The sequence below is a fragment of the Capsella rubella genome, unplaced genomic scaffold (assembly GCF_000375325.1).
Source record: "Capsella rubella cultivar Monte Gargano unplaced genomic scaffold, Caprub1_0 scaffold_6, whole genome shotgun sequence".
Classification (NCBI taxonomy): Eukaryota; Viridiplantae; Streptophyta; class Magnoliopsida; order Brassicales; family Brassicaceae; genus Capsella; species Capsella rubella.
This window is the reverse complement of record NW_006238918.1, coordinates 14,028,533-14,043,529: the sequence shown is the minus strand read 5'-3', so window position 1 is coordinate 14,043,529 and position 14,997 is coordinate 14,028,533. Positions and strand designations below refer to the sequence as shown.

Sequence of the window (14,997 nt, the reverse complement as noted above, 5' to 3'; positions counted from 1 at the left end):
TGTGTATGTCTAACATCCACACAACCTTGTAACCCACGGCATATATAAGGCAAACAAAAAAACCAGAAATTGGCTTCGCCCGGGATCGAACCGGAGACCTTCAGTGTGTTAGACTGACGTGATAACCAACTACACCACGAAACCTTTTTGCATACGTCTCGTGTACGTTTGATAAATACAATAAACCGGCGCATGGTGATTATACTGTTTAATCCAAAGCCCATTAAGGCTTGACAAAATAAAGGCCCACTAAATTTAGACACGTGTGATCCGACACGTGCTGATTTCCCATCTTCTCCGAGGAGTGTGTGAGTCACACTGTGTGACTGTGTGAGAATTGCTTACCTCATCAATGGCTGGCTTTACTCTTCTTCCATCGCGGTTACTCGCATGTCCTTCACGCTCTCTGCCTCGTCTTCTTCATCACCAAGCAAAGCTGATTCTCCGCTGCCAAATGTCGTCGTCTTCTTCTTCCTCTCTCGCTGATTCCATCACGCTCACGAGCCAACCCGACGAGCCTGTCCTTATCTCCGCAGCTCCCGGGATCTCATCCTCAGATTTCAGGTGGAATTTAGAAAATCCTTAGTTTTGCTCTTGTGGAATTTAGAAACTTTAGTAATCGATTTTAATTTTGGTGTTGTTTAGGGATGCAATAGATTCATCTCTGTTTAGGAATTGGCTAAGAAACTTGGAATCAGAGTCTGGAATCTTATCTGATGGGACAATGACATTAAAGCAAGTTTTTATTCAGGTTAAATAAGATACTCTTGTGTTTGTAGTTTAGTGATCAAATGGGTCTAAATGATATGAAACGATCTATCTCTGAATTCATTTCAGGGAGTTGATATGTTTGGCAAAAGAATTGGCTTTCTCAAATTCAAAGCCGATATTTTCGATAAAGAAACTGGTCAGAAGGTATCTGATCATCTTCTTGAATCTGTTTCAACAAGTGTAGTCACTATCGTATGCTAGTTTGTTAAGCTAACACGCCATTAGGTTCCAGGTATTGTATTTGCAAGAGGACCAGCTGTAGCTGTTCTCATTCTCTTGGAGTCAGATGGTGAATCTTACGCGGTTCTTACAGAACAGGTTATCGATTTATTATGTTCATGTGTTAATCTTTTTCCGGAATCAGAAAAGAATGTTTTTTTGAATGTGGAAGATGACTAATATCAACATTGTACGGTTTTTCGAAAGGTTCGGGTTCCTACTGGGAAGATTGTTCTGGAATTACCTGCTGGAATGTTGGATGATGATAAAGGTGACTTTGTTGGAACTGCAGTTCGTGAGGTACCTCTATCTTTATTGAACCCTTGACATATTATTGAATTTTTTGAGTTAAATTACTGTGACTGCAATTGAAATGGCTTGAAACTGTAGAGAATTAACTGAGTGTGACAGACTTTCTGGACTCGTTCTTTGTGCTAGTTACATGACTTTTGCTTCGTTTGATATATCAGGTCGAAGAGGAGATTGGTATAAAACTGAAAAAAGAAGACATGATTGATCTCACTGCTTTCCTTGACCCATCTACAGGTTACCGGATTTTCCCTTCTCCCGTAAGTAATCCTTCCTCTATCCATCTTCTGGTTTTTAGTATACTAATCTCATATTTTTCTTGTAACAAGCTGCAGACATTCAGAAACGTTTCATTATCTTGTAGTCTTAGAATGTGTTTGGAATCTAATTTATTTGCTTCTATTTGTTTGGTGTCTCTCTGGCTCAGGGAGGCTGTGATGAAGAGATGAGCGTGTTTCTGTACAGAGGAAAAGTTGAACAAGAGACGATCAGACAATTGCAAGGCAAAGAGACAGGACTTCGTGAACACGGTGAGTTCATCAAAGTCCGACTCATCCCATACAGAGAGCTCTGGCGCAAAACAGCTGACGCCAAAGTTCTTGTGAGCGTTGGTCTCTACGAAATGGCCCAGAGAGAGGGTCTTCTCCCCAGAGACTTAGATCATTAGATGTAATGCTGTAAAAGGAGTTTTTTTTAGTGCTATGGAGGTTATGACGTTATAACATGGTAACCTGAAAGATTGGAAATTCATCTTTATAGCTAAAAGACCTTACAAACCCTAATTTTGGGTTTAGCTTTCCAAAAGTTTACGTTTTGCCAAGTTTGAAACTGTACAAGTTTTGGCAATCAAAAGAAAAAACTTTTAGTTACTGAATTACAACATGACAACAACTTCTCCACATCACCATACTGTCCTAATGGTATCTCGTTGTAGAGTTTGGAGTTGAACTCTAGGATGATTGTCGTCCTCTCTTTCTTGATGATGACCTGTCTTTTGACGAATCATTGCTTCTGATAAAATGACAAAAGACAAGTTTCAGAAAGTGCAGGGAAAATTGAAGCTTTCTTTGGTTCATCAGAAGGTTTTGCAAGCTTACACATCATCTGTTTTACTTGATGGCTCTTGTGTGGCCCGTGAGTGTGTAATCACCTGCAGAGAGATAGATGTTTCACCATGTAAGAATCAACCAATGATTATCCATAAAGTTATGAGCATCTCTAGGATAATATGACAAGACATGAATTAAGACAACCAATACATGTAAGGAAGGAAACCCAAAAGTATTATCAAATCAAGCCAGCAGTTTACTTCGAAAATAGCAAAATGAATGTTAAACAGTGATGGATAAACATACTGACAGGAAGACCAAGTTGTTTCATGCATCTGCTGTGGGTTTCAAGGTATTCTTCATAAGACTGCAAAAACGAGAAAAAACACAATCACAAGACTTTGTCAACAATTAGACAACAACAAAACCTGAGCTCATGATGATTCTCAAGAAACAGAAACAAGTCCCTGTAACATCATAATAAAACGCTAAACTTGTGTCAGACCCTGATATATGTAAGTAATATGGATCAGCAAGAGCTCAGTGAAATAGCTCAGAGTTTGAAAAATAGTACAAATGTTTTCACCAAGTTTCCAGTAGTGTCTCATTACTATCTTTGATTCTTCTAAACAACATGACTTACAAAAAATATCTAGTTCGAGAACAAGAGACTGTAATTGGATTAACTCAGCATATATTACAAACAGATATGCCACTACCATGTTAAGAAAATCATCATCGGTTAGGGAACTCGCAAGAGGGCTTTCCAAAGGCAAACCCCATGAGTTGAATCTTAAAGACTTTTCTTGCTCTGTGCGAGAGTTAGATGCACCTGATGATGTATGAAGATATTCTGAGTGTTCTCCATATCCTCTTTGTTGTGCAAGATGAAATCTGCTGAGGTCATCCTGGTTTGGGTAAGCTGCAGGCGGGTATGGCATCGCTGTATGGCCCCACATATTGTTATTATAATCTTCGTCTCCTGAGGAAGATAAAGGTTCTGCGCGGGATCTTTTTGTTGAATAATCATCCCTAGAACAGCTGTGAGGGAATAAAATCAAGGACAAGCAGATCTAAGAACCAAAAAAAGCCCACTTAGATTGCGTGGAAATACCTATTCAGCAACCCATCATCGCAGCTATTTGCATCAAGGAGTTCACAAAGTGCTTCGCCAATATCTTCTGGTAATTCCTAGAACATGCACACATTTAACGAACTTCAAGTCAAGTCATTTCCATAAACATTAGGCTATTCTAGACTGAGCAATTATATGGTTTTAAGACAATCAATGCATAAATCATAGGAAGTGATGTAAATAGAAGAAACTTTAGTATACCTGACAATCTCGACTAATCTTGACAGGCTTGTAATCATTCAAAGGATTCTTCAGATGAAGTGTTTTCTGAAAAGGCAATTCACTCAACCGCAACCATTTGACTTTAAAACTACGTCCCCACGGATTGTTTTTACCACCTCCCTGGCTCCATATATGGTCTCGCCTCCATCCCACAGGAGACAACATCTCTGCATACCCTTGAAAGAATCCGCTCATGTTCACGCTGAAGATTAAAATCACTCGACCAGATTTCTACATAAAGACTACAAAGTCAGTATACCTAACACTATATGAAAGATTACAGAAATGGTGCAAACCTAAAAGGAGAGCTTCTTACATGAAAAGCACCTTCCAATATTGGCTCATTCATTACTTGCGTGGCCCAAATCCCTTTCTCGACTGAAACTTGAATATTCTCATAATTTAGACTTTTGATGATAAAGTATCTCGTCTGGTGGCCCGGTTTACTATTTTTATCCGGGTTTGAGCTTTTAAGTTGATCAGGAAAGTTAGGTCGTTCAACATCCACCTTGGACAGGTTATTATTGTCTTCCTTGCTTCTGTAACTTGAATTCTCTGTCCAAATGATTAAGACTCACAATTACAACAAGACAGTAAAAGCAAAACGCAAATCTCTATAACCAAAAAGACAAGAAAATGCTAATAACAAGACACACTTCACAAATTTACCTGGATCATCAGAGTTCCCCATATCTTTTTTCCAATCAGTCAAAGATGAATCGACAACAGATGCATTTTCCTTAGCCGTATCAGACGACATGCCTCTATAAACACACAAGAACGAAAACACTAAATTAAAACTTGGCAGCAAAAAGTGAAGAAATGAACATCAAACAAAAGCAATAAAGAGAGCACAACAAACAATCACCACCACAAACAGAAGTCACATCAAAGCTATATAACAAACAAGAATGAAAAAAGAACATGAGTGGAATCAAAATCACAGTGCAACAATAAATACAAACCAGAAAAATCCAAACTTTACATGATCAAAATTGTCTAAACTCCAATAAGGAACTATGTAGCTACTAGTTAGTAAGAACTTAACCAAATCAATTGGGAAAAAAAACGAGAAACTAACTTAAGAAGTTCAACAGTAAACCAAAGAGATACTATTTATGATCAAAATACCATAAAGTAAGTTTCTTTACCGAAATCAAAACAATTCAGAAGAACAATAATTACTAATTCTTCCTCTATTGATATCCACCACATAACTCTTCTCCCGACTTCACTAGAGCCCCAAATCTAAAGCAAGAAGATAAAACAATGAACCATTCTGATACATTCCCACAGTACTTCCAGAAACAGTAACGAAGCCCATTAAACTAGCAAACATTACAGAGAGAATCTGAAGAACATAGAACAGTACAGTTACAGTTAACAGTAGAAAAACCAAAAAAAAAAAAAAACGATCCCTGAATTAGCAAAAAAAACACAAGAGGGAAACACAAGTGAAGAAGAAGAAGGAAGAAGAAATACTAATTTTAGTTTGGTATTTGAAAACCCAACGAAAGCCCTAATCTTCTCTGTTCGGCTTCGACATCTCTCTTTTTTTCGCTTCTTCTTCTCTGTTTTGTAATTTTATTTTAGTTTCTTCTTCTTTCGATTTGGCTCTGATTATGGTAGGATTACGTGTGGGTGAGGAAAGATGTTAATTGAACGGATAAGATCATATGAAAGATTAATCTAACGGTGTACGATTTGGCTGTTTCAGGGTTAAGTGAACCGCTTGTGTATATAGTGAAGTAAAGATAGTGGGCTCAAAATTAGTCAAACGTTGAGGCCTTCTTCATTTATTAGGCCCACGGTACACCTACTGGACATTTTTTTGATCGCATGTGAGACTCAATTTAAATCGATTTAATTTGTAGCAGTTAAGCTGAATAATACTAATATTTTGGATAAAGTGAAAGAGAGAACGCAAGGATGGAGGAAGACTTTTCTATCTCCAGCAGGCAAAGAGGTATTACTGAAATCAATTGCTTTAGCTATGCTAATTTATTCCATGAATTTATTTTGTCTTCCAAAGGAGATATGTGAGGAGATAACTAGTATTCTTGCTCGTTTTTGGTGGAGTACTGATGAAAATAAGAAGGGTATGCATTTAATTTGGCTTTCTACTGTTTATATATTTAAAAATAAAGTTTCTAAAAAGCCAAAAAAACAAAAAATTAGAAAAATAATAATCAGTAGAAAATTTGATATTGCTTTCAAATGGAATTGTATAAAGCTATAAATTGATGCATAGTAAACTTGATTTTATAATTAATACCAAGAAAATACGTATGAAACTAAAATAAAAAATCAAAGAGTTCAAAATAATTATTTTCTTAAATTTATTAAATCATCACATACACACAAATTTTCATGAAGCTAATGTTGAGTAAGCCATTTTAAACTCAAAAATAAGATATTAGTGTACTTTTACAATTATTAAAGTATTGTTTTACATAAATAAGTTCACATAACATAGAATTTGTGATTTTTTGTGCAGTATAAACTTAAAGTTTATCTCTTTAATTACATGACTATTGTTGTTTGAATAAACTCTGAAATGGTAGGAATTGTGGCTGTTGAATTGTTCGTATTTGTTTCATAGTTGTAGTAAAATCCTCCGCATTATTAAGAGGTGCAGTTTTTGTAATCCTGGCTATTTAAAGCCTCATGAAATAAGAACAAATGTACGGTTTTGTTCTCCAACTTCTTTGCTCTGTTTTTAAAAAATTGGTATCAGAACCTATTTTGTGAGAACATTACGAAAGAGAAAGAACACAAAAGAAAAAGTGAAAGATGTCAGGAGATGGGCAAAGTATGTTGGTGATCTCCAAATTTGATGGAGATTAAAAACACTGGAGCATGTTGATGGAGAATCTTCTCATATCCAAAAAATGGTGGGATCTGATTGAGCGAGGCTATGTTGAGCCAAATCGAGGAGAGATTCTTAATGGAGCACTGAGAGAGAAGTTAACAGATCTTAAAGTCAAGAATTATGTGGCTATTGAATTGTTCTTATATGTTTCATAGTTGTATTAAAATCCGTATGATAAAGAGGTGCAGTTGTTGTAGTCTTGGATATTTAAAGCCTCATGAAATAAGAACAAAAGTACCGTTTTGTTCCAACTTGTTTCCTCTGCTTTTAACAAAAAAAAAACCTCGTCAATTTCATCACAACAAACAATAGAGATAAAATCATAAAACTATTGCCATTTTTCTCCATTTTTTTTAGAATTTAGTTGATGAATTGGACTAGTTGAAAAAGAAGATGACAACCCCCCCTCCCCCATAATGCTAGTAAAAAAATAAGACAACTTTCATAAATATGTCTTTTGCAATATCAAAAGTTAAATTAAATTAAATGATATCCTTCATAATCAAACGTTTATTTAAAGCTTCAAAAAAATATTAGATGAGGTCATTTGTAAAATAATCTGATAGGCTAAGTAAAATATCTATTGGCGAGATATAGTTTGTTTATTAAGTATGTCGTTGATGTTTGTAGAGTATGCAAGTATGTATTAGAAAAAAAATTAGATCATTCGACCCAACTTCACTACTAAGAACACCTTGAATTTAGTTGACTTATTTACGATCCGATTGAACCGGTTTACTATTCAATCTCAATAAACCAAATTAATAATTGATATATACAAATGACACTACAAGAAAACAGCCGATTTGCGAGAGAAAAAAATCTAGCTAATCTCTCGCAAAACAAGTTCAATCACCAAATAAATAATTCAAAATATTTCTAAAATTCTCAAATTTCTCAACAATAACAAGAATATTGAGAAAATTAAGTTAAAATCGAAGTAGAAGGGAAAATTTATTGAGTCAATACTTAAAATTTAAAAAAAAAAAAAAAAAAAAAATACTTAAAATTAACTTTGAAAATCGAACCAATATCTTGATTAAACCAAGACTTTTTTTTTTTTTTTTTTTTGTCGACACAAACCAAGACTTTTATATAAACCGAAATTGTATCTAACCAAAAATGAATCGTTGTTACAAAGAAAACAAAAAGAAGAAGGATCGTCGTCTCGTCGATGTATTTGCTGACGTGGAACTCTTAATCACCACACGATCCTGCATCACTTATCTTCCTCCTAATCTTCCCTCCAAAGTCCAAACACGTTGAAACCAAAAAAAAATCAGAAGGAACCTGAAACTCGAAAACATCAACATCTCAATTCTCAACCACACAAATCTCAAGTTTCCAACTTTTTTTTTGTTCCCTTCGGAACAACGATCTAAAACTCATTCAATCATCTCTTTCCCGGAAGAAGTTAAAAAAAAACGAAAAAAATAAGAATGAGTAGTAAGATGATGGCGTTTACTCTATCAATCCCTAGATTTTCTGCAATTTCACACAAACCCATCAACACTTGTTCTCCTTCGAGGACGACACACTCTGTTCCTCACTTCAGTCATGCACGATCCAAATCTCTTAGACGAAGACTTCTCTTATTGCCCCTTCAAGCTTCTACTGATCAATCAGGTTCTTCTCACTTTAAAGTTTCGATTTTTTTTTTTTTTTTTTTTTTTTTGGATTCCCTTACTGTATATCTCGAAGATTCCACTATCGATTTTGCCTCTGATCATTGTTTGGGACCAATCATATAAGAGAATTAGAGATGTCTGAGAAAAAGTGTTACTTTGAACTTTGATTTGGCCTCTAAGCCTCTAATCTTTGTTTGGGAACAAACCTGCTTTGAAAAAGTTTTGATTTTTTTCAATTATACAAGATAATCTGACAACTAGAGTGTATTTGCTTAAGGTTCACTTTCTGATCTCAATTAAAATTCACTCAATTTTCAGTTTTTTTAGTTGAGAGAAGTTTTTATGCTCTAATCAACGAAAAGTTTGCTTCTTTGGAGTTTCCTTGGTTCTTATATCATTGATGACTTGTCTACAGGTCAGGTGGGTGGGGAAGATGTTGATAGCAAGATCTTACCTTACTGTAGCATCAACAAGAATGAGAAGAGAACGATCGGTGAAATGGAACAAGAGTTTCTCCAAGCGATGCAAGTAACACACAAGTGTTTATTTGTGTGACCTAAATATGATAGAGAAGTTTTCAAAGTCTGAGGATTTTTTTTTTTATGTGTCTTTCTTTTGCAGTCGTTCTATTATGAAGGCAAAGCGGTTATGTCTAATGAAGAGTTTGATAACCTTAAAGAAGAGTTGATGTGGGAAGGAAGCAGTGTTGTCATGCTAAGTAATGAACACTATGATTCATAAGTTTTGTCATAATCCATTCGCTTCAATTCTTGATTCTTGATCAGGTTTTTATCGATGTACTGCAGGTTCTGATGAACAAAGATTCCTTGAAGCCTCAATGGCTTATGTCTCTGGAAATCCAATCTTGAGTGATGAAGAATATGATAAGCTCAAAATGAAACTAAAGGTCTCAATCTCTTTATACTGACAAGTATTATTTCTTAGTTTTATCCATCTTGTTACATGTGTAAGCTGAACTAGCGTTATGATTGTCTCTTTTGTTTCTATAGATGGATGGAAGTGAAATTGTGTGTGAGGGTCCAAGATGCAGTCTTCGTAGTAAAAAGGTAAAATCCTTAAGACGAAACAGAAAGTATAATTGTTCAGATAGCTCACTTATACTTTAAACATTTACTGAACATTACATTAGATTCATTTTTTGGGGCATATTCTGGAGATGTTATAGACTTATGACCTCCTTGATTATGCAGGTTTACAGTGATCTTGCCACTGATTACTTCAAAATGTTCTTGTTAAATGTACCAGCAACTGTTGTTGCTCTCGGACTGTGAGTACTGATTCTGTTTCTTTCTCAACTTTCAAATGATATGGTCTCAGATTTTGTAATTTAATCTAACATAGATGTTTTCTTCAATTTTTCTCTAGATTTTTCTTCCTTGATGACATTACGGGTTTTGAAATCACATACCTGCTCGAGGTAAAACTTCTTTCGACTCTTCTAGTATGGCTTAAGGATTTAATACGCATAAGTTTCCAAGTTTCTTGCATCATTATTAATGTTATCTTTTTCAGCTTCCGGAGCCATTCAGTTTCATTTTCACATGGTTTGCTGCGGTGCCTGCAATTGTATATCTGGCGCTATCACTAACCAAACTGATCATCAAAGACTTCTTGATCTTGAAGGTAACACATCAATTATCTTCACAGATCAATTCTTGAACTGGAAAAAGGAAAAGTAACAGAATCAAATCGTGTTTTCCCAATATGATTATGCAAAAAACAGGGGAATAGACAATCATCTATATTCTATTTTGTGAAAAGTTCTACAAATTTAGATGAATTAGAGCCAATTTCTATGATTTTGATGTGATTATTATGAAATGCTTTTTAAATTTCTTGGAATCTATCTTTTCACAGGGCCCTTGTCCAAACTGTGGGACAGAGAATGTATCCTTCTTTGGAACAATACTTTCAATCTCCAATGATGGTAACACAAACAAAGTCAAATGCTCCGGGTAAGCTTCTCAGCTTTAGACTCAAATCTATCTCAAAGAAATCTAGAATGTTTCTTAAAGTCTTTTGATTGTTTTGGTTTAGCTGTGGAACGGAGATGATCTATGACTCAGGCTCTCGTTTGATCACATTACCAGAAGGAGGCAAAGCTTAAAAACCTACATGCCAAGGTTCAATTCTCATCCTAATTTTAATCTTCTTACCAAATCATTCTTGATTCAACGAAAAGTTCAAGATTAAGTCTTTCTTTTTCCTCAGGGAAATGTGGAAATGTATGTAAAAACTGATATTAACAGATGAAGAAGGTGGAAAAATCAAAGAAGAAGAAGAAGAAAAGCAAAAGAGTTTGTTTGTGTTGCTCTGTTTTGTATAATCTTCAGATCTTTTCTTCTAGTTCTCATTGACTCATATTGTGTTTGTAAAGTAATTGTGAGGCGCAATCAGAGAAAAACATTGTATGATTACTTCTTTGAGAAACCTTGCTCTCATAAGCTAGAAAAGTAATAATAAACCATGAAGAATTGCACAAACATGTGTAGTTTTGAAATGATACTTAACTTGTTTTTCATTAATTTTGCAAAACATAGTTTGGTTAGTACATCTGAAGCTGTAGTATCAAATATGGTCCAAGACTTTCTTAAGAAGAACCTTTTGGTGTAATTTCTATTAATAAGAGTTGGGAGACTATTAAAAAATATTATAGCATATGCCAATTTCTATATTCTTAATAAGTATAAAAAGGTGCAATGATGACCATCATCGTCGTAGTCCCATGCCCGCTTCATCATCATCATTCACCCATTTCTTTTTCTCACCATTCGACCTAGCTAATAGCTTCCACATGCTTTCACATTGATCTAACCCACTACTTGACCATATTTTTTTTCTCCAAAAGATTCAACATTGAAGGAGGTATGCCATTTATCAATTTCTTGATCTATATTACTAGACCCGGTTCTGTTAATCTTGTGGTTTGTAATAGATTAATATAAGTTAAGTATATATCACTCTATCATTCATCATTGCGGTTTAAATGTTGAAAGAAAGAACCTTATGATATTGTCGAAATGGGATATAAAAGTTTCTTCTTGTTGGTTGCTTATAATTAGATTTTGATGCAAAGATCACATTTTTAGCAAAAAACTTTCTTGGCAGGAAAAAAACACATTTGTTAATGTGGGGCAAGAAAAAAGATTTGTTAATGTATCATTTACATGATTAAAGAATATAAATAAAATCTTTCAAAAATAGTAAATAAATATAAGTAGAGCAATGATCTTACAAGACTACAACAAAGTGTAAAGTAATGTCACGAGGCTTGCAAAAAAGTAGGATAGGTATTGTAAGCATTATAAACATCAGTCATGCTTCTTCATTATTATGTCTTACAAAACAAAATAAAGATACATAGTTTTATACTGTATACTGATCATGTCTGTCCCCAATACACATGCCAACAAAGTTAAACATAATCAAATCTATTTCTCTCTTCTTGATCACTTCTCTGTGCAGCCCTAGCAACCTTATCTCTTCTTAGAAGCTTTGGATTCTCCTCACATGGGCTCTATACCAATACCTATCATCTTCATCATCTTTCTTTTTCATTTACAGAGATCCAAATCTCAGACGGTTGAATCAGCACATCTTCTTGATCTTATGATTAGAGATTACACCATCAGAAACTTCAACATACATTTCAAGACAGGTGCTATCCAGAAAATTCCTCTTCCTTCGAATTTCTCATCCATTGATATTGCCACGGCTAAGTTTAGATGCGGGAGTTTGGGAAGACATGGTGCAACAATCGGAGAGTTTCACTTAGGTCCGGGCTTGACATTACAGCCATGTGTTGACAGAGTGATTCTGGTGAGACAGAACTTGGGATTGAACTGGTCTTCTTATCTTTACTCAACTGGTTATAACTTGACCGGTTACAATTACCAGCTCGTGTCTCCGGTTCTTGGTATATTGGCTTACAATTCAAACCCGGATGGTGTGGCTGTGAACCCTTATGAGATTAACGTAACGGGCACGGAGCAAAACCCTATTTTGATCAAATTCTTCAGCAGCAAGGCAAGTGGTGATCCTAAACCTAACACGAATCAGAACTCATCTCTATTGTGTGCTTGCTTCACAAGTAACGGTACCATAACGTTTAGACAGCAAGTTTCAGCATACGTTTGCTTAGGAACAAGACAAGGCCACTACGCACTCGTGACTAGAGCTCACAAAAGTGATGGTAGTGACGTGGTAACGCCGGCCTCGTCTCCTGATCAGGTGAATGAAAGTGGCGGCGGAGGGAGATTGAGCCGGTGGAAAGTGGCGGTTGGGAGTGTGATAGGGTCAATGATTGGAGCGTTTCTATTAGGGTTATTGGTGGTGGCGATGGTAGTGAAAGGGAAGAAGAAAGCAATGAGAGAGGAGATAGAGAGGAGAGCTTATGAAGAAGAAGCACTTCAGGTTTCAATGGTTGGTCATGTTAGAGCTAATCCTAATGCTTCGAGAACAAGAACGGTTCCAAGATTTGATAATTCTAGGTATAGTAACAAGTAATAACAACAAACTTAACTAGATAGTAGATCGTCCTTATTTGATATGATGTTTCTCATATTTAGTGTTAACTAAACCTTTTTATCTATTTATGTTTTGGATAGTAACTTGTAACATCTTTCATTATTTAGGTGAATTATTTAACTGTTTACAGAATGAGTTATCGAAAATATTGTATAAGTCTTTTTAAGTTGGTTAATTATAACAAAATTGTGGTATTAGAAAACCTGTGGTTTCGTTGTCATCCATGTTAAACATCTTGATAACCTTTTTACGTACATACTCATCATCATGTGACAGTTTGAGACCCTTTTTGCATGTATTGATTCACATCACACGAATTTGCTATACTTCAGTTCCCAAATCTATTTAATTAATCATGGAAGTCGTTTTGAAAGTTTTCTTTAATTTGAATGATTCTTTATGGTTATGATATGCTAATAGACCTAAATACTATCAAGCCCATTTCAAAATGTCAACAATATAAAATGACATATAAAACTAGATATTAGGCCTCTGCTACTATTTATCATTAAGGCCTAATATTAGCTTTTGATGTTAAGTATATCATCTGTATATGTGAACTTGAAGTATGTGAAGAAGTACAATATCTTGGATGTGTGGAGTTGGTAGAGAAGGAAGTTGTGGCAAATGGCATAGTGATTTTGGGCAGAGGTGGGAATGTTAAAGCTAGTGAGAAGGTGACGATGAGCTGATAGCCCGTGAAGAAACTTGTGAATGTAAGTGAAATAACAAGTCTCTAATTATTCATGAAATACTTTATTGTATATTTTGGAACCTAAATGATACTGCAAAATATTTCTTGAGTACCAAGCTGCTGCCATATGCAGCCAAACCCTAACAACCTCTTCTCTATTTCAATTTGCAGGTAGCTAAGCCCAACTGCAATAGTTTCATGTTTAAATTCTGATTTGGTCTTAGAGAATTGGTTGAATAAACTGATAAATTCGCAAACCCAAAGCATTACACTAATTCTTTAGATTCCATTTTCAAATTTGTCTTGTGGCCGAGAACATTTAAGGTATGGAGAAGACAATAAAAGTGATCAAAGAGGGTGATCAATGAGAAATAAGCATGAGAATGTTTTGAAATAACTAATGACAATAACGACAATAAAAGATAGAGATTTAACACTAAGAGAAGAAGATGTGGTCAAAAACCAAAAAAAAAATAAAGGAAGAAGAAGAAGAAGATTTAATACAAACATTATCGATAATTTAAAGGTACATGACACTTAAACGCTAGAGCATAGTCTTCTTCTCGAGCCAACTAGCAGTAGCTCTTATATTTGTTTCTTCTTCAATGGAATCTGTTTTACTCGAATTCCATTAATAATACACCTTTTCGCGGTTCTAGACATAGAAATATCCATTAGGCCGTCTGTATACTCTTCCTCGTTATCGTCGTCAGAAATAATAGTAACTTCATCGTCATCAGAAATAACGATAACATCTTCGTCAGTCTTAGTAACAACATTCGGTATCGGAGAGACAAAGGCTGCGTTTACCAATGGAGCTTCATAGTGTGGAGCATGTGATTTCTCCAGCACTGGCAAGGGATTCACTTTCATTGCCTCAGACCCTTCCAAGTTCTTTGGTGCAGGCAAATTAAAACGAATGAGAAAATTTTTCTCTCGTTTTCTTTTGTTCACTCCATTGTTACTAACTTTTCCGCATATATCACTAGCATCGGTTGACACGGCCTTGATACCTTCTCCGCATAGATCACTAGCATCGATTGACACACCTTTGCTAGCTTTTCCGCATAGATCACTAGCATCAGTTGACACGCCTTTGCTACCTTCTCTGCATTGATTATCACTAGCATCGTTTGACATACATTTTCCACCTTCTACGCATAGATCACCACAAACATCGGTTGACACACCTTTGGTATCTTCTCCGCATAGATCACTAGCATTGGTTGAGACGCCTTTGTTACCTTCTTTGCATTGATTATCACTAGCATCGGTTGACACACCTTTGCTACCTTCTATGCATATATCATCACTAGCATCTGTTGACACACCTTTGCTACCTTCTATGCATAGATCATCACTAGCATCACTTGAAACACCTTTGCTACCTTCTCTGCATTGATTATGGCTAGCATCGTTTGACATACATTTTCCAACTTTTACGCATAGATCATCAAAAGCATCTGTTGACACACCTTTGGTATCTTCTCCGCATAGATCACTAGCATCTGTCAACACGCCTGTGTTACCTTCTCTGCATTGATTATCAC

General features: G+C 35.4%; 4 protein-coding genes and 1 non-coding gene across 7 annotated transcripts; 3 read left to right on the top strand and 2 right to left on the bottom strand.

The window, feature by feature from the left end:
* Positions 1 to 70: 70 nt before the first annotated feature.
* On the bottom strand, positions 71 to 144 carry TRNAV-AAC. The gene has a single exon. It is a non-coding gene; the product is annotated as a tRNA-Val (tRNA).
* A 150-nt stretch (positions 145 to 294) lies between these two features.
* Positions 295 to 2,119, top strand: LOC17882379 (nudix hydrolase 14, chloroplastic). The gene is made up of 7 exons (XM_006288243.2): positions 295 to 564; positions 646 to 751; positions 838 to 915; positions 997 to 1,089; positions 1,198 to 1,290; positions 1,461 to 1,559; positions 1,727 to 2,119. Exons 1-7 carry the CDS (start codon positions 353 to 355, stop codon positions 1,964 to 1,966), a joined length of 921 nt encoding a protein of 306 aa, XP_006288305.1. The 5' UTR covers positions 295 to 352; the 3' UTR covers positions 1,967 to 2,119.
* Positions 2,037 to 5,294, bottom strand: LOC17881960 (zinc finger CCCH domain-containing protein 45). 3 transcript variants are annotated; one of them, XM_023781245.1, is made up of 9 exons: positions 5,188 to 5,294; positions 4,375 to 4,469; positions 4,022 to 4,260; positions 3,685 to 3,936; positions 3,463 to 3,539; positions 3,068 to 3,389; positions 2,655 to 2,715; positions 2,397 to 2,449; positions 2,037 to 2,310 (listed from the first exon to the last, which is right to left on the bottom strand). In XM_023781245.1, exons 2-8 carry the CDS (start codon positions 4,463 to 4,465, stop codon positions 2,409 to 2,411), a joined length of 1,083 nt encoding a protein of 360 aa, XP_023637013.1. In that variant the 5' UTR covers positions 4,466 to 4,469; positions 5,188 to 5,294; the 3' UTR covers positions 2,037 to 2,310; positions 2,397 to 2,408. The 3 variants fall into 3 exon arrangements, 2 of the variants coding, with proteins under 2 accessions (XP_023637013.1, XP_023637012.1); XM_023781244.1 differs by having other exon boundaries at positions 2,659 to 2,715; XR_002833404.1 differs by lacking the exon at positions 2,037 to 2,310 and having other exon boundaries at positions 2,408 to 2,449; positions 2,659 to 3,389.
* Positions 5,295 to 7,833: 2,539 nt separating this feature from the next.
* LOC17883757 (PGR5-like protein 1B, chloroplastic) lies at positions 7,834 to 10,726 on the top strand. Its single transcript, XM_006289946.2, has 11 exons — positions 7,834 to 8,203; positions 8,621 to 8,733; positions 8,827 to 8,923; positions 9,012 to 9,112; positions 9,216 to 9,272; positions 9,417 to 9,493; positions 9,592 to 9,643; positions 9,739 to 9,849; positions 10,084 to 10,181; positions 10,264 to 10,349; positions 10,438 to 10,726. The coding sequence occupies exons 1-10, from the start codon at positions 8,017 to 8,019 to the stop codon at positions 10,331 to 10,333; spliced, it is 963 nt and encodes a 320-aa protein (XP_006290008.2). The 5' UTR covers positions 7,834 to 8,016; the 3' UTR covers positions 10,334 to 10,349; positions 10,438 to 10,726.
* A 1,010-nt stretch (positions 10,727 to 11,736) lies between these two features.
* Positions 11,737 to 12,817, top strand: LOC17883579. The gene has a single exon (XM_006288105.2). It carries the CDS (start codon positions 11,737 to 11,739, stop codon positions 12,730 to 12,732), a length of 996 nt encoding a protein of 331 aa, XP_006288167.1. The 3' UTR covers positions 12,733 to 12,817.
* Positions 12,818 to 14,997: the final 2,180 nt, after the last annotated feature.